The sequence below is a fragment of the Scyliorhinus torazame genome, chromosome 12 (genome assembly GCF_047496885.1).
Source record: "Scyliorhinus torazame isolate Kashiwa2021f chromosome 12, sScyTor2.1, whole genome shotgun sequence".
Lineage (NCBI taxonomy): Eukaryota > Metazoa > Chordata > Chondrichthyes > Carcharhiniformes > Scyliorhinidae > Scyliorhinus > Scyliorhinus torazame.
This window is the reverse complement of record NC_092718.1, coordinates 93,299,335-93,323,276: the sequence shown is the minus strand read 5'-3', so window position 1 is coordinate 93,323,276 and position 23,942 is coordinate 93,299,335. Positions and strand designations below refer to the sequence as shown.

The following is a 23,942-nucleotide window of genomic DNA, read 5'->3' as shown; positions in this document are numbered from 1 at the left end:
GCAACTATAGAATTGGCGGACGAGCTACACCCACCTCGACGCTCTTCACGAACACGACGGTCGCCCGTGTGCTACACGCCTCCCAGACCGACCTAACCGCCATTGGACCACTGTCCGCTTCCCTAGAGGTCACTACCTGGAACCACTACCTGAAACAATGGACGTTTCCACAAACTTGTGGGGTGGGGCGTCCATATATTGTGAACGGTTCCCCTCCTTGGAGTATGGACTCCCCAGGTGATTGGCTACCTCCCCACTGATTGGGAGGAACATCACAGGATATAATCCACAACCTGGGAGCAGGTAGGGAAGGTGACCCTGCGGGGTGAGAGTAGTGTAATATAACATCAAAGACATTCCCTGAACTTGATAGTCCTCACTTTACTCCTTTGCCGCCCCCCCCCCACCCCCTCTCATATTCAGGGACAAATTGGTTCCAAAGGAGGTGTCCCAGCCATGTTCAAACAGCATTGTTAGTCTGCATTAAAATTACATCCTCTTTACCTCGTGGCTGGTTCCCTGATTCTCTCCACAGGTGGAACCCTCAGCTGGAGTGTTCCGGAACATTATTAAAAACTCAGAGAGGTGATAATAATGGGCCCTAGGGGAGGTATTGTGAAAACGCAAGTTACCCCCTCTGCAACCATTCTAATACCTGCCTGTTGTACCCCCAAACTGTGACATGCCTCAGATCATGACCGGGATTCTCCCCTACCCCGCAGGACGGGGGATCCCGGCGGGAAGGAGTGGCGGGAACCACTCTGGCGTCGGGCCGCCCCAAAGGTGCGGATTTCTCAGCACCTTTAGGGGCCAAGCCCTAACCTTGAGGGACGAGGCCCGCGCCGGAGTGGTTGGCGCGCCGCCGGCCGGCGTGAAAGGCCTTTGGAGCCACGCCAGCCGGGGCCGAAGGGTCTTCAACGGCCGGCAGAAGTCCATGCTTCCGCAGGAGCGTCATTGGCTGCTGACGTCTTCCCTGCGCATGCGCAGGGGTGGGTCCCTTCCGTGTCGGCCATCGCGGATGCTATGGCCGAGGCGGAGGGAAAAGAGTGCCCCCACGGCATAGGCCCACCTGCGGATCGGTGGGCCCCGATCGCAGGCCAGACCACCGTGGGGGCACCCCCCCCCCCCCCCCCCCCCGGGGCCAGATCGCCCCCCCCCCCCCCCCCCAGGACCCTGGAACCCGCCCGCACCGCCATTCCCGCCGGTAAGAGAGGTGGTTTAATTCCCGCCAGCGGGACTGGCATGACAGCAGCGAGACTTCGGCCCATCGTAGGCCGGAGAATCGCCGGGGGGGGGGGGGGGGGCCCGCCGACCGGCGCAGCGCGATTCCCGCCCCCGCCAAATCTCTGCCGCCGGAGAATTCAGCGGCTGGCGGGGCAGGATTTACGCCTCCCCCCCGACCCGGCGGGGGATGGAGAATCCCGCCCCATATCTGGGGGAATTGTGTCACCCCCTCCCAGTCTAATACCTCCAGCCCCTTTATCTCTAATCAAATTGAACAATATCCAAATAAACCTTTGAACAGTCCCATTAAATTTGCCAAGTGAAGGAACACTTCACTCAGAGTTACTCTCTGAAACTTATTGTGACCCCTGACCAGACCCCAACAGTAGCTTGGGTACTCGACCAAAACCCCCAATATTTTATTTTGGATTTTAAGGCTTTGTGGGAAGAATGATTCAGCCCAGGAGTGATTGCATGAAGAAATAGGGCTTGGTTATGTTTAAAACAAAACTTTATTTTGAATAACAATATTACATTTTTAAACTTCAAAGCTGAAAAGAACAGTGCAGCCGTACTTTCTACCATTTAATTTCCCTTCAAACAACAACAAAATGAACATACAGCTCTCAATCCAGCTCAAGCAAGCGCCTAAGCCCCAAAGAGATACTTGCACCACAAAGCATTTTCTGGCTCAATGGTTGCTTCACTTGATTTGTTTCAGTCTTTCCCTTGTCTCCAGACAAGGCTGCTCTGCCTCTAAAATATTATCACTGTGTAACCTATCTTACTTGGAAAAGTCTTGTGGACTCGGAGCCAGGCAGATGGGAACTCAGAGCTTCCCTGAACTCACTGCCTCTCTGCCTTTACTTGTGGTCTCAAGAAAAACAAGGGTTACCAGATCAGAGCTCAGACCTCACTTCCATAAGCCTTTCTCCCAAAACCCTGGGCTGGATTCTCCGTTTGCGAGACTAGGTCCCCACGCCGGTGTAAAAACGGTGGTGTTTAAAAAACTGCCGCAAAACGGCCAGCGATTCCCTGCTCGGGGGAGGGGGGGCTAGCATCCAGGCAGCGTAGAGCTCCCAGCTCTAGCTGCCGATAAGGCCTGGAGCATTGCCGGCTCCATGGCCAGGTATGCGCACAGCGACGGACGTGCCGTGCTTGATGGCGGGTGCAGCCCGTCGCCCCGGACCTCAAAAATAGTCCCCTCCCCCACACCTTCGGCCGCCTCGCGTGCCCCGGACTGCACCACCCCCCACAATGTCCCCAGCCGCGAGCAGTGCCCCCCCTGTCCACGGATCAGTCCTCCCCCGACTGTGGCTGCTGGACTGAGTCCGCAGCCGCCACGCTGATTTCCCGATGGGTGAGACGACCCGTGTCCCACGCCATTGGGAACTCGGCCGGTCAGGGACGGAGCATCGTGGGGCAGGGCTCAGGCACGGCTTGAGGCCGTGGATACGGCGTGCGGCTGACTCCTAGAGTGCTCTGCTTTTCAGGGGGCGGAGCATCGTGAAAGCGGCTCCGCCCCCGATTCTGTCATCATCGGGGATTCTCCGCCCTGTCGCCGATCTCAATTTCGGCCGAGCAAATCGGAGAATCCAGCCCCCTGTCTTTTAAACAGTTTTTTTCCAAACTGCCTCCCTCCACAGCTTCTAACAAAAATGGCTCTGTGCTTCTCTTAGCTCCTCCCATCACTGACCTCATCTCTTCAAGAAGCTTCCAAGGGAAGCTTCAAATCATTAACTCTCCAGGGACTTCTGGAGTTGAATTCTATGATTCAATGATCTTCCCCCAGTCAAACCACACTGACCACAGACTTTAAACCCTTAAATTACCCACGACATTTAATATCAAATCTCCTAAAGTCTTCCAATCGTCATAAACTGAAATCTCCGATATCACTGGCAAAGATGTGCTGGAGGGGTATAAACAGTGAATGTGTAGTGATACAGAGAGACACCAGCAGAGGGAGACAGAGTATAGTCATGTAATAGATATTAATTTAAAGATTGAAAACAATGTTCAGTGGCGAGGAGCAGATTTAGAGAGAGAGAATATCTGAACACTGTAATTAAAAGGTGACTTCCTGCAGTCCAGCATTTACTATATTTCCCTTCAATTGTAAGAGTGGGGCAGTGTGATTAGTTTGGGATCGATAGGCTAGGGCTGGTTTAGCACACTGGGCTAAATCGCTGGCTTTTAAAGCAGACCAAAGCAGGCCAGCAGCACGGTTCGATTACCGTACCGGCCTCCCCGAACAGGCGCCGGAATGTGGTGACTAGGGGCTTTTCACAGTAACTTCATTGAAGCCTACTCGTGACAATAAGCGATTTTCATTTTTCATCAGAGGGCTATGGGGAGAAAGTGGGGCAGTGGGATTAGTTTGGGTTTGTTACATGGCTATGGGGAGAGAGCAGGGAGTGGGATTAGCTTGGGATTGATATAGGGACATGGGGAGAACGTGGGGCAGTGGGATTAGTTTGGGATTCATTCAGGGCAATGGGGAGAGAGTGGGGGAGTGGGATTATTTTGGGATTGATACAGGGTTAGGCTGTGGGGAGAGAGTGGGGCAGTGGGATTATTTTGGGATTGATACAGGGCCATGGGGAGAGAGTGGATCAGTGAGATTAGTTTGGGATTGATACAGGGTTGTGGGTAGAGAGTCCGGAAGTGAGATTAGTTTGGGATTGATACACAGTTGTGGGGAGAGAGTGGGGCAGTGGAATTAGTTTGGGATTGATACAGGGCTATGGAACGAGAATGTTCCAGCAGGATTAGTTTGGGATTGATGTAAGGCAGAGTTAAAGTGGACATGATGGTTGAAATGGCCTCCTACTAGACCTGTGATCAAATATTACACAAACATTGTCATTGTTGAGCAGACACCCGTAAATACCAGAGCCAAGATATAACCCAGTTTGAGAGGGAGTAGACTGAATACTTTCACATTGCAGGATATTGAGGGAGTTGATAAAGCTGTTGGACAAGAGAGTTTTGACGACACTGTGCATGCTGGGATTCTCCATTCCTCTCAGGAACCCTCACTCCACCCTCAAGAAACTGCACCCAGTCGAAGAGAGTTGAAGAGTTGAAGCATTGTGTTCACAGCACAAATTTGAGGAAGACCAGGAGCAGTGTGCTGCCAATAGAGGCATTGAGTTGGGTTGGGCCGGAGTTGGAAGCAGTTGTGTTGTTAATGGAAGCATTTAGTTGGGTTGAGCTGGGAGTCATTGTCGGAATTGATGTGGAGATACTGTTTTGGGTTGGGTCAGAGCTGGGACTGGCTGTAGGGTCAGGTTTGGTGAAGTTCCGTGACACAAGGTTGCACAGGTTGTCCTTGCAGCAGTAGAACCCGATGGTCGGATTGATGCCGTAAAATCCGAGAGCGTTGTTGGGATTTCGACAGATAAAGTCAGAAACACAGCCTTTGAGCTCATATGTAGTCAGGAACGCTGTTTGGAGCAAGGGAGAAATATCAGTTTAACACCTTCAAATTAGATTGCATATCATCAATTTTCCTGTCAGCTTCTACCACATCCAATATTCCATCTGCGATGCTCGACATTTCTCATGTACTAAAATGACACAGTTACCTGTACAGGAACAGGAAGAGGCCATTTCCCGCTTCACCCTTTTCCATTATTCACATGCGATATGTGCTTCAACCCCATCTCCCAGCCATGCAACAAAACTGTGAATCATCTCCATTTTGACATTTAAAACTGATGCCTCCCAGCCTCAACAGCATTTTGGGGACAGAGTTCCAAGGTTCTGTGTGTAAGAGTGTCTCATGAAGTTGCCCTTAAATGACAGGGCTCTAATTTTGCAGTAACCAACGCAAACATCCAAAGAAAATAGATTCTTAGGACCTTAAATGTTTGTGAATCCTTCAAGGTACATAAACACCTTGTTAGATCAGCATTTAAAGTTCAAGTTGCAAACCTATCCAAAAATTTTAACTGCAATAATGTTAAGAGCGGCAGTACTGAGGGATTGCTGCACCATTGAGGGTCAGTACTGAGGGTCCATGGCATTGTCAGAGAGTCAGCATTGAAGGAGTGCTGCACTGTCAGAGGATCAGTACTGAGGGAGTGCTCCAGTCAGAGGCTCAGTCCTGAGGAAGCGCTGCACTCTCAGCGGGTCAGCACTGAGGGAGTGCTGCACTGTCAGAGGGTCAGTACTGAGGAAGTGCTGCACTGCCAGAGGGTCAACACTGAGGAAGTTCTTCACTGTCAGATGGCCAGTACTGAGGGAGTGCAGTGTTGTCAGAGGGTCAGTACTGAACGAGTGCAGCACAGTCGGAGGGTGAGTACAGAGGTTGTGTCTCACTGTCGGAATGTCAGTCCTGAGGGAGTGCTAAACTGTCAGAGGTCCAGTACTGACGTAGCACTGTACTGTCCGAGTACTGAGGGAGAACTGCACTTTGTGGTCAGTGCTAACAGACTACTGCACTGTCAGAGGGTCAGTCCTGAGGGAGTGCTGCACTGTCAAGGGGTCAGTACTGAGGGAGTCCTGCACTGTCAGAGGGTCAGTACTGAGGGAGTGCTGCACTGTCAGAGGGTCAGTACTGAGGGAGTGCTGCACTGTCAGAGGGTCAGTACTGAGGGAGTCCTGCACTGTAAGAGGGTCAGTCCTGAGGGAGTGCTGCACTGTCAGGGGGTCAGTACTGAGGGAGTCGTGCACTGTCAGAGTGTCAGTACTGAAGGAGTCCTGCACTGTCAGAGGGTCAGTACTGAGGGAGTCCTGCACTGTCAGAGTGTCAGTACTGAGGGAGTGCTGCACTGTCAGGGGGTCAGTACTGAGGGAGAACTGCACTGTCAGAGTGTCAGTACTGAGGGAGTCCTGCACTGTCAGAGTGTCAGTACTGAGGGAGTGCTTCACTGTCAGAGTGTCAGCACTGAGGGAGTGCTGCACTGTCAGAGTGTCAGTACTGAGGGAGTGCTGCACTGTCAGGGGGTCAGTACTGAGGGAGTCCTGCACTGTCAGAGTCAGTACTGAGGGAGTCCTGCACTGACAGAGGGTCAGTACTGAGGGAGTCCTGCACTGTCAGAGGGTCAGTACTGAGGGAGTGCTGCACTGTCAGAGGGTCAGTACTGAGGGAGTCCTGCACTGTCAGAGGGTCAGTACTGAGGGAGTGCTGCACTGTCAGAGAGTCAGGACTGAGGGAGTGCTGCACTGTCAGAGGGTCAGTACTGAGGGAGTCCTGCACTGTCAGAGGGTCAGGACTGAGGGAGTGCTGCATTGTCAGAGGGTCAATGCTGAGGGAGTGCTGCACTGTCAGAGGGTCAGTACTGAGGAATCGGTGCACTGTCAGAATGTCAGTTCTGACTGTGTTTTGCACAGTCAGAGGGTCAGCACCTAGGGTGTGCTGCACTGTCAGGTCAGTATTTTATTTTTAATAAACAATTTTATTGAGGCATTTTTGGCATAGTAAACAGAACAGAGCAGTGTGCAAAGAACAATAAACATAGTTGCAAAACCGGCTCCCATCCCACAAGGACCCGCCTAATTAACCCCTTAGTCTACATTACCCTAACCCCCCCCCCCCTCCTGCTGTGCCCCTGCCCCCGCCCTCCCCCCCCCCCCCCCCCCTGCTGACGATTAACTTTCCGCGAAGAAGTCGATAAATGGTTGCCACCTCCGGGCGAACCCTGACAGTGACTCTCTCAGAGCGAACGTAATTTTCTCCAGGCCGAGAAAGCTCGCCATGTCCGATAGCCAGGCCTCCGGGAGCTTTGAGTCCCTCCATGCCAGCAGTATTAGTCGCCGGGCTACCAGGGAAGCAAAGGCCAGAACGTCGGCCTTTCTCTCCTCCTGGACCAGAAGGTCAGTATTAATGGAGTGCTGCATTGTCAAAGGTTCAGTACTTTAAAAAAAAAATTCGAGTACCCAATTCATGTTTTCCAATTAAGGGGTAATTTACTGTGGCCAATCCACCTACCCTGCACATCTTTGGGTTGTGGGGGTGAAACCCACACAAACATGGGGAGAATGTGCAAACTCCACAAGGACGGTGACCCAGAGCAGGGATTGAACCCGGGACTTCGGCGCTGTGAGGCAGCAGTGCTAACGACTGCTATGCTGCCCGATAGAATCAGTACTGAAGGAGTGCTGCACTGTCAGAGGGTCAGGAGATGAGTTACCTGCCACAGAATCCCCAGCATCTGACTTTTGCATGTAGCCACCACCTATCTATAGCTGGTGCAACCAAATCTGATCAACAGTAACCACCATGGTGCTGATAGTGGGGGATTCAGTGATGGTAATGCCATTGAATGTCAAGGGACCATGGTTTGATTCTCTCTGATTGGAGATGACCACAGCGAGTGGCTGTGACCATAGCAAGGGAACATTCAATGGGAGCTGGATAAACCCATGCGGGAGAAAGGAATGTGTTGATTGGGTGAACAGATGAGGGGGTGGGAACCAGCCAGCAAGGGGCAGTTGGGCCGATTGGTCTGTCTCTATGCTATAAAAGTCCACACATTGTGTAGTTCCCGCCAGTGTATTTATATCACTCTGTAAAACAATGAGTAAAGAGTTGGACCCACCTCCTTGAAGTAAGCCTGAAGTGTGGGCACAACGATCTTGTTGTCCTTTGCATTTCACGACGGACAGCAAGTTGGCACAGGTCCCATTAACAGCCAAACAGCCCATGCATTCCAGACCATTCAGTGTTCTGTTTTCTATCTCTGCAATGCAAACAGACAACAACATTAACCTGTCCCCATTCTACTCGTCAGAGTAATTCAAAGCATCAAACACCACCCAAAACAGAAACACAGGACCGTGCTCATTAACAGACACGGGGCCTCAGTGACCTGGATACGTTGGACAGGCTGGGCTTGTTCACCCTGGAGAAGAGATTTGATAGAGTTGTTCAGAATCAAGAGGGAGTCTGGACATTGGAGATAGGGAGAAACTGTTCCCATTTTCGGAATGATTGAGTACTAGAGGAACGCTGATTTCAGGTGATTGAGAAAAGAAGCAAAAGAAGACATTCAGGCCCGCAGGGTAAAGGGAGGGGAGAGAGACTCACTAAGTTACTATTGCAGAGTGCTAACTGGACATGATGGATTGACTGGCCTCCTTATAATTTGTCACCTTTCTGTAATGGACAAAGCATTTTCTGGAAATAAACTGTGGGGTGAATTCTCCGCCTCGCGAGCTACTCGGTGGCACGTTGTTGCGGGCAGTGGGATTTCCATTGTAGCCACCCCATGCCACTGGGAAACCTGGAGGCGGGGCTGAGCTGCCGACAGAATGGAGAATCCCGCCAGCGGAGAATTCACCCCTGAATGTACAAAAGGAAAAACGTGAAGATCAATCTTTTGACCTGATGCCCTGGGAATGGACAGACTTCCTCAAAGCTAAACGGAAGAGAAGGGGAAGGGTAGGGGTTGGTGGGGGTGAAATGGGCAAAATGGACAATCGGGTACAGGCTGAAGCAGAGTGAACGATTTTGTGAGGAAATGAAATTGCTCAAAGAGAAAATAAATAGAGAGCCAAAGTGGACAGAGCCACCTTAAACTCAATGAAATTGAATTGTGCTTTGGAATTAGGATGTTGTGGGTTCAAATCCCACTCTCACAATCCACACCCTGAAACCTGGCTGGTATGTCCAGTGCAACACCAACGGAGTGCTGTCTTTCAGATCAGATGGGAACCTGGGGGGGTGGGGGGGCGTCCCTGTCAACACTTCCAGGTAATTGCAAACGATGCCTTGATGCAATATTTATCCCTGGACATCACTTTAGAGAGCAGCAACTTCCAGATGGTGTTAATCATATTGCTACACACGGGATCGTGCTGTGTACAAAACAAACTGCCCGGGTCATGCAACACATCCAAGACGAATACGAGGACATATTGTGGGTCCTTTTGATTTTGTGATAGACACGGTATGAATGCAAGTTCTTTCTTTAACTTGGGGATTCCAGATAAATTGGTTCTCTGGACAAAGATTGAAATAAGTGAAGTACAGAATGCGAAACCGGACTCCCTCGCACACCCTCTCCTCTCAATATTGGTGCTGATCAATACTTACCTGGTTCAACATCATCATTGCAGAGGCTGGAACTGCAACAGCTGGTTTGCAAATATCTGGACAGACGCCCAGTGTTGAAGGAGATGAGGCCAAAACAGCTTCCGCAGCCACTCAGGATGGCCTGTCCTAGTCCACCTAACAGAACAGATCATATCACGACACATCAGCGGAATAACACAAAGCAACTCTGCACAATCTGTCCACATCAATGTAACCTTTTAGCCCTGGCATTATTCCGGTGAAGTTACACAGTACACCTCCAAGACTAATGTAGCCTTCCTGTTGTACAGTATCTAGAATTGAGCACATTTACTCCAGATGGAGTCCATCCTAAACTCTGGAAAGATTGAAAACAGCTTACACCTCTTTGTATTCAAGTCCTCCTGTGATATAGGCCAGCATTCCATTGGCCTTTTACATTTTTCCTCCACCTGTCCACTCACCTTATGATTCTGTACACTGCGCTAAACTCTCTGTTCCTCTACAATTGTGAGCATTTCTCCCCCTGCTCCCATAACTCTCCCTGGGCGAAATTCTCCGTTATCGGCGGAAAAAAACGCGCAAATCCGACTTGCGTCATGTTGGAAAAATGGGTCGATAGTCTCCGGCCCGAAATGGGCGAGCAGCGACGTAACGGGATCTGCGCTTGCGCAGTGGTTCACGTCGTGCAGCGTCATACGCGCCGCATGGCGTGACGGCTCATAAGGCCGCGCTGCTCCCCCCCACCCGACCGCAACACCCGACCGCAACACCCGACTGGATGGCTGGCCGTTGCTCAGCCCCGAGGTTCGAGTCACGCGATGTGGAGGCGCTCCTGGACGCGGTGGAGCAGAGGAGGGACGCCCTGTATCCCGGGCACGGCCGCAGAGTTGCCCCACGCCACAGCCGGCGTCTGTGGAGGGAAGTGGCAGAGGCTGTCACCGCTGTGGCCCTGACACCATGGACAGGCACCCAGTGCCACAAGAAGGTGAACAACCTCGTCAGAGCAGCCAGGGTGAGCCTCCCCGTATCCCCCCCTCCCCCATATCCCCCCTCCCCCATATCCCCCCTCCCCCATATCCCCCCTCCCCCATATCCCCCCCTCCTCCATATCCTCAAGTGAATCCAGCCCTAACCTTAACCTCTGCAATGCACGCGCAACCGATGGCGTGCATTCATATACCTGCCTAACAGTGTTGCCTTTTACCCCTGCCACCTCCCCCCCCCCCCCCCCCCCCACAGGAGAAGCGCGCACACAACAATAGGGAGCATGTGAGGACTGGAGGAGGCCCCGCTGATGAGAGGCCACTGACCGAACACGAGGAAAGGGCCCTGGAACTGGCTGGCGGACCTGACAACCGGGAGGTTGCTGATGCAGAGGTCGGGGGCGTAGTAGCAAGTGAGCCACTGACAGCCCGTCCCCATATCCCCCCTCCCCTATATCCCCCTCCCCCATATCACCTGATCACTGCCTGATGTTTAACCATGCATGCTTCATTGTGTATCGCAGGACCAAACGTCCAGGCACCCATCCCCGCAGATGCAGACCGCCCGCAGGATGCCCCTCGGAGACCACGGGAGACGGAGAGACCCGGACCCTCCGGCATGCGATGCCCGCAGGATGCCCCTCGGAGGCCACGGGAGATGGAGAGACCCGGACCCTCCGGCATGCGACGCCCGCAGGATGCCCCTCGGAGACCACGGGAGACGGAGAGACCCGCACCCTCCAGCATGCGATGCCCGCAGGATGCCCCTCGCACACCACGGGAGACGGAGAGACCTGGAGCAACAGGGAGACGACACCCCCGTCACGTGCGGGAGCGACCACCCAGCGGTGAGGGGGGCAGCCACAGGCCCCCGTCACATCCGAGCCAGGACACCACTACCCAGGACACCACTACCCAGGACACCACTACCCAGGACACCACTACCCAGGACACCACTACCCGGGACACCACTACCCGGGACAGCAGTACCCGGGACACCACTACCCAGGAAGACGAAATACCGGACAGTGACTCAGAGTGGATGGGTGGAGACGAACCCCCACCCCAAAGTGCCATGGACTCAGAGTGGGACGAAGAGCACGACACAACGCCACTGCTGTCACCAACACCCTCCACCATCACAGAAACACTCACCTCGGTTGGGCACTTTAGTGATGAGGCGTCTGGTACACTCACTGGTGCGCACAACACAGCCGTCCCGGTACAGCAGGTGGAGGTAGGAGCAGCAGAGGGGCCGGGCGGTCGGAGGGCAGCCCAGCCCAAGCGAACATCTGCCGCCCAGATGGATCCCGGGTTCCTGGAGTTACCACACCCACACATAGATCCGATGCAACCACCGACCCGGAGACAAGCGAAGAGGGTGACGGGCGGCTTGCGGCGGCTGCGGTCGCAGGTGGAGGAGTCCACCCGCGTCCAGGAGCTGGGAGTGGTGCCGGTCATGCGTGCCACCCAGGCCGACACCGCACGGGTGGCGTCCGCGGTGGAGGCAATGGGTGCGACGGTGTCAGACATGGGGAATGGTTTGCAAGGCCTGGGGCTTTCCGTGCAGGCGGCGTCTGTGGCCCAGAAAATGGCTGCACTCTCACAGGAGGCCATGAGCCAGTGCCAGCGCCAGATGGCAGAGGCGCTCAACGCCATAGCCCAGTCTCAGCAGGCCATGGCCCAGTCTCTGCAGGCCATGGCCCAGTCTCAGCAGGCCATGGCCCAGTCTCTGCAGGCCATCGCTGAGGGCATCGGCGCCAGTGGCCATGTGCGAGCCGGCGTCGCACTGTCACAGGCAGGGTTTGCCAACCCCCTGGGCTCCATGGCTGCAAACCTGCAGACCCCTGTCGATACCAGCACGGGCCTCCAGGACTGGCAGCGCCAGATGTCAGGGGGGCGTCGGATGGCCAGTCCGTTCGCATCCCCCACCCATGTAGAGGCCTGGGGGCCATCGGGCACCCCGAGGGAGGAGGAGGTGGTGTGGTCCGTCCCGGCTCCCTCTGTAGGGGAGGTCCCGGTACACCGCGACACCTCGGACTCCCCCCCTTCCGTCCCAGGTGTATCGGGTGGGCAACGGGCAGGACAGGCTGGCAGCTCGCCATCCCAGTCGCCCGGGCCGCAGCCTGGCCCATCTAGGCCAGGACGCCCCAGGAAACAGCCGCCAAAGGGATCCAGTGTCAGAGGGCAGGAATCACAGGAGTCCACCTCCAGTTCTGCTGTACCGTCTGGGGAACCACGTAGACATAGTCAAAGGGCCCGTAAGGCCAAACAATTAGACACTGAGTAAGTTGGCACGGTTGCAGGGCACAGATGAGTTTTAGGGGCTAGGGCACGTGCATGAACTCCTTTGGTTATTAAAGTCAATGTTACACCTACAGAAGCTGCCTTTGTGCTCTGCCCAAAGTGTGCGGGGGTGTCATGTACGTTGAGTGCAAGTGTGTGTGTGAGGGGTGGTCTTACTTCAGCCGCAGGTGAGTCTGCCCCGTTCCCCCGGGCCGCCATCAACATCCCCCGGGCAGAGGACGGGACCGTGCGCTGCAGTGTCATAGCCGCATGCAGGGATGGTCCGGGTGGATGGTGGTACTGTGGCCATGGGTCAGACATAGTTTAACGATGTAGAGCCAGGAGCTCACCGTAGGGCGGGTTGTCATCATCCTCCATGGCCTGCGATAGACACGCGTCCACCCGCAACTGTGTGAGCCCGGCCCATTGTGCCACAGGTGGATCGGCAATGGGGGGGGGGTGGTGTGCATGCGGGTGGGGTGTGTGGGGTTGGGGAGGGGGGTGAGGGTGCTGGGTGGGTGGATGGGTGGGGGGTGTGGGTGGTCGGCTGTTGCCATGGTGTGCGGTCTGTGGCCATACTACCCGATTCCCACGCCCATCTAGTCAGTGAAGCGGGCGTCTATCAGTCTGTCCCGGGCCCGCTGGGCCAGCCGGTAACGGTGGACAGCCACCCGCCTGTGTCTACCCCGTCTGCCCTGACCATTACCCCCATCCCCCTCATCTGGGGAGGACTGCGCCTCTTCCTGCTGCTCCTCCACTCCGCCCTCCTCTGCCTGCGGCACATCGCCCCTCTGTTGGGCTATGTTGTGCAGGACGCAGCACACCACAATGATGCGGCCGACCCTATCTGACCGATACTGGAGGGCGCCCCCAGAGAGGTCCAGGCACCTGAAACGCATCTTCAGCACGCCAAAGCACCTCTCTATCACTCCCCTTGTCGCTACATGGGCATCATTGTAGCGGATCTCCGCCTCATTGCGTGGCCTCCGTATAGGTGTCATCAGCCACGATCGCAATGGGTAGCCCCTGTCGCCCAGCAACCAGCCCCTCAGCCGGGGATGGCGCCCCTCGTACATGCCAGGGATGGATGACCGCGACAACACGAATGAGTTGTGTACACTGCCTGGGTGACGGGCGCAGACGTGCAGGATCATCATGCGGTGGTCGCAGACCACCTGTACGTTCATCGAATAGGTCCCCTTCCTATTAGTGAACACGGCCCTGTTATCTGCAGGTGGCCGCACGGCGACGTGCATCCCATCGATCGCGCCCTGGACCATGGGGAACCCGGCCACGGCAGAGAAGCCCACGGCCCGGGCATCTTGGCTGGCCCGGTCCACGGGGAAGCGGACGTAGCGGTGCGCCATGGCATATAGGGCATCTGTCACTGCCCGGATGCACCGGTGCACCGATGTCTGCGATATGCCGGACAGGTCCCCACTCGGTGCCTGGAATGACCCCGTTGCATAAAAGTTCAGGGCCACCGTAACCTTGACGGACACGGGGAGAGGGTGTCCCCCGCCAGTGCCACGCGGTGACAGGTGTGCCAGCAGGTGGCAGATGTGTGCCACGGTTTCCCGGCTCATCCGGAGTCTCCTCCTGCATTCCCGGTCCGTGAGGCCCTGGTATGACTGCCTGGGCCGGTACACACAGGGCGCCCTCGGGTGCCTCCGTTGCCGTGGGGCCGTGACGTCCTCCTCCCCCTCCTCGTCCTGTCGGTCGGGTGTCCCTCCAGCCTGGGCGGCTGCCGCCTGCCCCTCTGCAGCAGCCTGCGCCGCCTCTCTGGCACGCTCCTCCTCCTCCTCCTCATCCAGGGCAACATAGACAGGAGCGGCTGCCGCCACGGCGGCCAACATCGCTGGATGATCTGAAAACATGACGGCCTGGTGGGGGGAGGGGAACGACGACATGTCATCATTGCCCATATCCCCTCCTCCCCCCAGCCAGGTGGCATGGACCGCATGGGTCCAACTGTTGGAGGCTGGCACCTGGCCAGGTGGACCAACTCACTTGCGCTCCCATCCCCCGCCCCAGCAGGGACCCCCCCCCCCCCCCCGGCACGGACCCCCCCCCAACCTCCACCCCGGCAAGGACCCCCCCCCCAACCTCCACCCCGGCACGGACCCCCCCATCCCCCTCCCCGGCACGGACCCCCCCAACCTCCACCCCGGCACGGACACCCCCATCCCCCTCCCCGGCACGGACCCCCCCCCAACCTCCACCCCGGCACGGACAGCCCCATCCCCCTCCCCGGCACGGACCCCCCCCCAACCTCCACCCCGGCACGGACACCCCCAACCTCCACCCCGGCACGGACACCCCCATCCCCCTCCCCGGCACGGACCCCCCCCCCAACCTCCACCCCGGCACGGACCCCCCCCCCAACCTCCACCCCGGCACGGACCCCCCCATCCCCCTCCCCGGCACGGACCCCCCCCAACCTCCACCCCGGCACGGACCCCCCCCCAACCTCCACCCCAGCACGGACCCCCCCCCATCCCCCTCCCCAGCACGGACCCCCCCCCCCCAACCTCAACCCCGGCACGGACCCCCCATCCCCCTCCCCGGCACGGACCCCCCCCCAACCTCCACCCAGGCACGGACCCCCCCATCCCCCTCCCCGGCACGGACCCCCCCCCATCCCCCTCCCCGGCATGCCACCCCCCCCCCAACCTCCACCCCGGCACGGAGCCCCCCATCCCCCTCCCCGGCACGGTCCCCCTCCCGGCACTCCCCCGGAGCCCAGCCTATTCCAACCACCCCCCCCCCCCGCCACACACACACACACACAAGCCGAGACACACCTCTCCTCACGCATTCAGACTGCGGCCACGCCATCGCCTGCCCAGAGCCAACCCCCCAGGCCGTCACTCACCTCCACACTGGTCGGCGTGAACCTGGAGCACAGGGTCACGCCAATGAAAAGGAGGTTTAATTTACGTCGACGTGAACGGTCATCACGCCGACGGGACTTCGGCCCATCCGGAAGGGAGAATATCGGCAGGCCGAAAATCGGCTGCCTTGCGCAGACCCGTGACATTCTCCAACGGCAGCGGCGACGTTAACGCTCCGCCGACTTTTCTCCCTTCGGAGTCTTCGGCAACCGGCGGGGGCGGGGTTCACGGCGGCCAACGGCGATTCTCCGACCCTCTGGGGGTTCGGAGAATGACGCCCCCTATCTCTCAAACCTCCTCCAGCTCCTACAATCCTCCCTCTCTCTGAAACCTCCACCATCCCCTCCAATCCTCACTGCCTCTATTACGTTCTCCAGTCCCCACAACCGTCCCTATCTCTGTTACCTCCTCCAGCTCCTACAACCTTCCCTATCACTGAAAGCTTCTCCAGCTTCTGCAATTCCCCCTATCTATCTAACCTCCTCCAACTCCTCCAACTCTCCCAGGTCTGTGCGTTCCTTCAATTCTTCCCTCTTACGCATTTCCCCAATTTCCATTGTTTCAAGCTGCCTTTGGGATCCCCTTCCTAAACGTACACCCCCCCCCCCCCCCCCCAAACCCCCTCTGTCTCTCTCTCTCCTTTTTCTCTCTCTCCTTCAAGACACGCCATTAAATCCATCTCTTGACCGGGCCTTTGGTCACGTGACCTATCTCTCACACTGCGACTGGGTGTCAGAGTTTTACTCTGTCACACTCCTGTGGAGCACTTTGGGATGTTTTGCTAAATTACAGGCACTATCTAAGTGCAAGTTGTTGCTGTTAAAGTCTCACAGTGGAATGTTGCACAGTACTTACCAGGAATGTCATTGATACTGATTGACCTGCATGTTTCATGGAGTGTTCTGTTACACGCAATTGTGGTGTTTGAGGTACAGCTGCCAGTGAGACTATTACATCTGCGACAAACCAGTGAGTAACCTGTAGGAACAGAAGAGGACAAGTTTATATTTAGTCAATTTTTGGATATGGGTATCAGTGGCTAGGGCAGCATTTATTGGCCAGCATTTATTGCCCATCTCTAATTGCCTTCGAGAAGGTGGTGATGAGCTGCCATCTTGATCCACTGCCGTCCTTGTGGTGTAGGTACATACACAATGGTATGAGGGAGGGAGTTCCAGGATTTTAAGCTAGTGACAATGTGGTAAACCACTGTTGCACCTGTATTCGGTGATGTAAGGTAGGACCTATACTACAGGTTCGCCGGATGTCCCTGCCTGCTGGCTCTGCCCTGTATGCGGAGTATAAATATGCGTGTCCTCCATTCAGCAGCCATTTCGCCAGCTGCTGTGGGAGGCCACATATCTTAGAGCAATAAAGCCTCAGTTGTATCCAACTCTAGTCTTTGTTCAATTGATCGTGCCTCAATTTATTGCGCTAAGATTTTCTAAAAGGTGGACCTCCGAATCAAACCAGATCGCCTGCAGCTGGATCCGCAATCAAGCGACGCCAAATAGGACTTTAATCACTGGCTAGCTTGCTTCGAGGAGTGCATCAACTCAGCGACCACCCCTGTTCCGGAGGCTCAGGAGATACAGATCCTGTACTCAAGGTTGAGCTCCAACGTGTTTCCGCTGATCCAGGACGCCCCGAACTACGCCGACGCCATGGCGCTTCTCAAAGAAAACTACGCACAGAAGACGAACACGCTCTTCGGCAGGCGCGTACTCGCCACTCGCTCTCAACTCCCTGGTGAGTCCATAGAAGACTTCTGGTGGGCCTAATCCCACTCGTCCGGGACTGTGATTGTCAGGCCGTTATGGCCACTGAACATTCCAACCTTCTTATGCGGGACGCGTTCGTAACGAGGATTGGGTCGAACCTCATATGCCAAAGACTGTTAGAAGGGCCACGCTCGACCTAGCTGAAACAAAGAAGCTAGCACTCTCCATGAAGGTTGCCTCACATAACATTCAGGCCTACCCCATCAGCCGCGCGGCCCACCCCTTCTACCCCTCGTGGACCCCACAGATGGCCGCCCCAGCAGGGGCCTTACCCAGCCAGTACGCCTGCGCCACACGCCAGCCCGCGCATCCCTGGGGTCCCCGATGTTACTTCTGCGGCCAGCAGAAACACCCTCGCCAACGCTGCCCGGCCCGCGTGGCCCTTTGCAAGGCTTGCTGCAAAAAGGGTCACTTCGCCGCGGTGTGCCAGGTCCGCGCTGTCGCCGCTATCGCCCCCACCCCCCTAGCCTACATACAATGGACGCCGCCATCTCCATCTCCCCGGGCCACATGCAGCCAGTGGGCGCTGCCATCTTAACCTCCCCGGACCACGCGCGGCCAGTGGGCGCTGCCATCTCCACCTCCCGGGGCCACACGCAGCCATGGGCGCCGCCATATTGTCCAACCCCCGCAGGATCTTCAGGCGCCGCCATCTTGTCTCCCCCACGGGACATGGACACCGACAGCATTCCAGGACTTGGGCCCCCAGGCTCCCCATCATCCGACGTCAGCGATGACCGACCACGACTCGCCTCAGTGACGATCGACCAGTCTCGTCCACGCAACCTGGCCACCGCATCGAACAGTGTGAAAATCAGCCACGTGACCTCTTGCCTGCTGGACTCCAGGAGCACTGAAAGCTTCATACACCCGGATACAGTAAGGCGCTGCTTCCCCGTGGTCCACCCCGCTAACCAAAGAATTTCCCTGGCCTCCGGATCCCATTCCGTCGTGATCCAGAGGTTCTGCACGTTCACACTCACGGTCCAGGGCATAGAATTCAGTGGCTTCCACCTCTACGTCCTCCCTAACCTCTGTGCTGCCCTACTACTCGGCCTGGACTTCCAGTGTAACCTCTAGAGCCTAACCCTCAAATTCGGCGGGTCCCTACCACCCCTCACTGTGTGCGGCCTCACGACCCTAAAGGTCGACCCACCTTCCCTCTTCGCAAATCTAACCCCGGATTACAAACCCGTCGCCACCAGGAGCAGACGGTACAGCACCCAGACAGGATGTTCATCAGGTCCGAGGTCCAGCGGCTGCTTCGGGAAGGCATCATCGAGGCCTGCAACAGCCCCTGGTAGTTGTTAAAATGGGGGAGAAACACAGAATGGTCGTGGACTACAGCCAGACCGTCAATCGGTACACGTAGCTCGACGCGTACCCCCTCCCACGCATATCTGATATGGTCAATCAGATTGCACAGTACCGGGTCTTCTCAACGATAGACCTTAAATCCACCCACCACCAGCTCCCCATTCGTAAATCAGACCGTCCATACACCGCTTTCGAGGCAGACGGTCGTCTCTATCACTTCCTCAGGGTTCCCTTCGGCGTCACTAACGGGGTCTCGATCTTCCAAAGGGAGATGGACCGAATGGTCGACCGGTACGGTTTGCGGGCCACCTTCCCGTACCTAGACAACGTCACCATCTGCGGCCATGACCAGCAGGACCACGATGCCAACCTTGCCAAATTTCTCCACACCGCCACTCTCCTCAACCTCACCTACAAAGAGAATTGCGTGTTTAGCACGACCCGTTTAGCCATACTCGGCAATGTGGTCCAGAACAGAGTTCTGGGGCCCAATCACGACCGCATGCGCCCCCTCATGGAGCTTCCCCTCCCCCACTGCCCCAAGGCCCTCAAACGCTGCCAGGGGTTCTTCTCGTACTACGCCCAGTGGGTCCCAAACTATGCGGACAAGGCCCGCCCACTCATCCAGTCCACCCATTTTCCCCTGACGGCCGAGGCACAACAGGCCTTCGCCCGTATAAGAGCCGATATCGCCAAGGCCGCGATGCACGCAGTGGACGAGACACTGCCCTTTCAAGTAGAGAGCGACGCATCGGACAGCGCCCTAGCCGCCACCCTCACTCAGGCAGGCAGACGCGTGGCATTCTTCTCCTGCACACTTCATGCCTCAGAAATTCGGCACTCATCTGTTGAAAAAGAGGCCCAAGCTATCGTTGAAGATGTGCGGCATTGGAGGCATTACCTGGCCGGCAGGAGATTCACTCTCCTCACTGACCGATGGTCGGTAGCCTTCATGTTCAATAATACACAGCGGGGCAAGATCAAAAACGATAAAATCTTGTGGTGGAGGATCAAGCTCTCCACCTATAATTACGAGACTTTGTATCGCCCCGGCAAACTCAACGAGCCCCCAGACACCCTATCCCGAGGTACATGTGCCAGCGCACAAGTTTACCGACTCCAGACCCTGCACGACAGCCTTTGTCACCTGGGAGTCACACTGTTGTACCATTTCATAAAGGTCCGCAACCTGCCCTACTCCGTTGAGGAAGTACGGACAATCACCAGGGACTTGCCAGGTCTATGCAGAGTAGAAGCCGCACTTCTACCGCCCGGACCATGTGCGCCTGGTGAAGACCTCCCACCCCTTTGAGCGCCTCAGCATGGATTTCAAAGGGCCCCTCCCCTCCACCGACCGAAACACGTATATTCTCAGTGTGGTTGATGAGTACTCCAGGTTCCCCTTCACCATCCCATGCCCCAACATGACGTCTGCCACCGTCATCAAAACGCTAAACACTATCTTTGCTCTGTTCGGTTTCCCCGCCTAGATCCACAGTGACGGGATTCTCATTCATGAACGATGAGCTGCGTCAGTTGCTGCTCAGCAGGGGTATCGCCTCCAGCAGGACGACCACCTATAACACCCGGGAAACGGGCAGATAGAGAGGGAGAATGGGATGGTATGGAGGCCGTCCAACTGGCCCTACGGTCCAGGAAAGTCCCAGACTCTCGCTGGCAGGAGGTCCTCCCTGATGCACTCCACTCCATTCGGTCACTGCTGTCCCCAATGGAGATATCACTGAAATAAAACACACCAACACTCACTCACCAATGGAGATATCACTGAAATAAAACACACCAACACTCACTCACCAATGGGGATATCACTGTAATAAACACACCAACATTCACTCCCCAATGGAGATATCACTCTGTAATAAACACACCAACACTCACTCCCCAATGAGGATATCACTGTAATAAAACACATCTACACTCACTCCCCAATGGGGATATCACTGGAATAAAACACACCAACACTCACTCACCAATGGAGATATCACTGTGTAATAAAACACACCAACACTCACTCACCAAAGGAGATATCACTGTAATAAACACACCAGCACTCACTCCACAATGGGGATATCACTTTGTAATCAAACACACCAACATTCACTCCCCAATGGAGATATCACTGTAATAAAACACACCAACATTCACTCCCAATGGGGATATCACTATGAAATAAAACACACCAACACTCACTCCCAATGGGGATATCACTCTGTAATAAAACACACAAACACTCACTCCCCAATGGGGATATCACTCTGTAATAAAACACACCAACACTCACTTCCCAATGGGGATATCATTTTGAAATAAAACACACCAACATTCACTCCCCAATGGAGATATCACTGTAATAAAAGACACCAACACTCACTCACAATGGGGATATCACTCTGTAATAAAACACACCAACACTCACTTCCCAACGGGGATATCACTCTGTAATAAAACACACCAACACTCACTCCCCAATGGAGATATCACTCTGTAATAAAACACACCAACACTGACTTCCCAATGGGGATATCACTCTGTAATAAAACACACCAACACTCACTCGCCAATGGAGATATCACTCTGTAGTAAAACACACCAACACTCACTTCCCGATGGGGATATCACTCTGTAATAAAACACACCAACACTCACTTTCCAATGGGGATATCACTCTGTAATAAAACACACCAACACTCACTCCCCAATGGGGATATCACTGTAATAAAACACACCAACACTCACTCCCCAATGGAGATATCACTGTAATAACACACACCAACACTCACTCGCCAATGGGGATATCACTCTGTAATAAAACACACCAACACTCACTACCCAATGGAGATATCACTGTAATAAAACACACCAACACTCACTACCCAATGGAGATATCACTCTGTAATAAAACACACCAACACTCACTCGCCAATGGAGATATCACTCTGTAGTAAAACACACCAACACTCACTTCCCGATGGGGATATCACTCTGTAATAAAACACACCAACACTCACTTTCCAATGGGGATATCACTCTGTAATAAAACACACCAACACTCACTCCCCAATGGAGATATCACTCTGTAATAAAACACACCAACACTCACTCCCCAATGGAGATATCACTGTAATAACGCACACCAATACTCACTCGCCAATGGGGATATCACTCTGTAATAAAACACACCAACACTCACTACCCAATGGAGATATCACTGTAATAAAACACACCAACACTCACTACCCAATGGAGATATCACTGTAATAAAACACACCAACACTCACTCGCCAATGGGGATATCACTCTGTAATAAAACACACCAACACTCACACCCCAATGGAGATATCACTGTAATAACACACACCAACACTCACTCCCCAATGAAGATGTCATTGTAATAAAACACACCAACACTCACTCCCCAATGGAGATATCACTGTAATAACACACACCAACACTCACTCCCCAATTGGGATATCACTGTAATAAACACACCAACACTCACTCGCCAATGGGGATATCACTCTGTAATAAAACACACCAACACTCACACCCCAATGGAGATATCACTGTAATAACACACACCAACACTCACTCCCCAATGAAGATGTCATTGTAATAAAACACACCAACACTCACTCCCCAATGGAGATATCACTGTAATAACACACACCAACACTCACTCCCCAATTGGGATATCACTGTAATAAACACACCAACACTCACTTCCCAATGGGGATATCACTCTGTAATAAAACACACCACCACTCACTCACCAATAGAGATATCACTCTGTAATAAAACACACCAACACTCACTCCCCAATGGAGATATCACTGTAATAAAACACAGCAACACTCACTCCCCACTGGATATATCACTCTATAATAAAACACACCAACACTCACTCGCCAATGGGGATATCACTCTGTAATAAAACACACCAACACTCACTCCCCAATGGAGAAATCACTGTAATAAAACACACCAACACTCACTCCCCAATCGGGATATCACTCTGCAATAAACACACCAACATTCACTCCCCAATGGGGATATCACTCTGTAATAAAACACACCAACACTCACTCCCCAATGGGGATATCACTCTGTAATAAAACACACCAACACTCACTCCACAATGGGGATATCACTCTGTAATAAAACACACCAACACTCACTCCACAATGGGGATATCACTCTGTAATAAAACACACCATACTCACTTCCCAATGGGGATATCACTTTGTGATCAAACACACCTCAGTTTCCAAAGGGGGACATCACTCCCTGATATAACACTGGGCTACACTATTTGTCATAATTTGTTTTAAAACACAGGAACACTATTATTCGTCAGATTCTCACCCCAATACCATCAATCCGCCCTCTGTTTGGCTAAAGCACAAAGCTTCATTCGACAGCAGGTTCCTTCGTCTTTGCTATTTTATCACAATAATCGATATATCTTTGTGAAAAGTATAGGAGAGATTGAGAAGACACTGTGACCCCTCAGTTACATTACCTCCTGTCACCAAGGCGATGAGAAGCACTGCTCCGAGCAGCAACTTCATTTTCTTCTCTATCTCTCTCTGCACTCCCAAGACTTGGTGGATCTGCTCAGAATAAAGATCCTCATCCCATTTATATGCTTGGTGACGGCGTGGGGAATATTTTTTTTTAATACCCAAATGGAACAGGAGCCAAAACCCATGAATGGATCCACCCTGTGGACTCTGAGGTATCAACAGGTGAAATGTTGGCCAAGACCCAGAGGAAATTCCCGCTGCTGGTGGCAATGGCTGGGAGCCGCGGAAGGAATTCGGCTGGAGTCCAACCAGGTGAACCGCGGTTCAGAGTGAGGAATGGGAATGTGGCTTAACCTGTCCCCACATCTCCGGCGTTATCATTGACCCGATCAACTCTTTATCCATACTTTATTTCCACCAATCTGTTTTTTTAAAAGGGAGTGTTGGAGGCGCTTTCTTGATTACGCAGTCGCAGCAACAATAGTTTTCTGGGAAATATCTTGCAGTGAACATTCCATTGTCAGGATTAACCAAGGCAGAGAAAGATCCCAGCAGTTTGAAATTGCAGCTTCACATGACAGGGGGATGGGTCTGTAAAGATATATCTCTCCGGTCAATTTACTCCTGACCTGGACCATCCATCTTTCTCTCTCCTCTTTCAGTCTCAGCCTCTAAAAGGCAGGTGCCTGGGACAGACAGCCTTTACCTCAGCAGTCACTGGATATGAGTCCCCATCACCACAATTCCACTCTCTCCCGTGACGACCAAAGTTCTGGAGGACATGGCCTGAGATCCTCACTAACCTGTGCTCCTCAACTCACTTTAAGTCCAAGATCCAATTATTGTTGTCTTCTGCGGGTTTTCACCCCCCTCCCTTCGCCCTTTAC

The 23,942-nt window shown here is 54.2% G+C and overlaps 1 protein-coding gene across 1 annotated transcript in view; it reads right to left on the bottom strand.

The window, feature by feature from the left end:
* LOC140386564 (uncharacterized) overlaps positions 1–23,313 on the bottom strand; it is a 67,501-nt gene extending 44,188 nt beyond the window's left edge. Inside the window, exons 1-4 of the mRNA XM_072468986.1 lie at positions 23,052–23,313; positions 16,269–16,391; positions 9,269–9,403; positions 7,773–7,913 (exon numbers count right to left, since the gene is read on the bottom strand). Of these exons, the coding sequence (XP_072325087.1) occupies positions 7,773–7,913; positions 9,269–9,403; positions 16,269–16,391; positions 23,052–23,100 (448 nt within the window). The 5' untranslated portion in view covers positions 23,101–23,313. The remainder of the gene's footprint in view (positions 1–7,772; positions 7,914–9,268; positions 9,404–16,268; positions 16,392–23,051) is intronic.
* Positions 23,314–23,942: the final 629 nt, after the last annotated feature.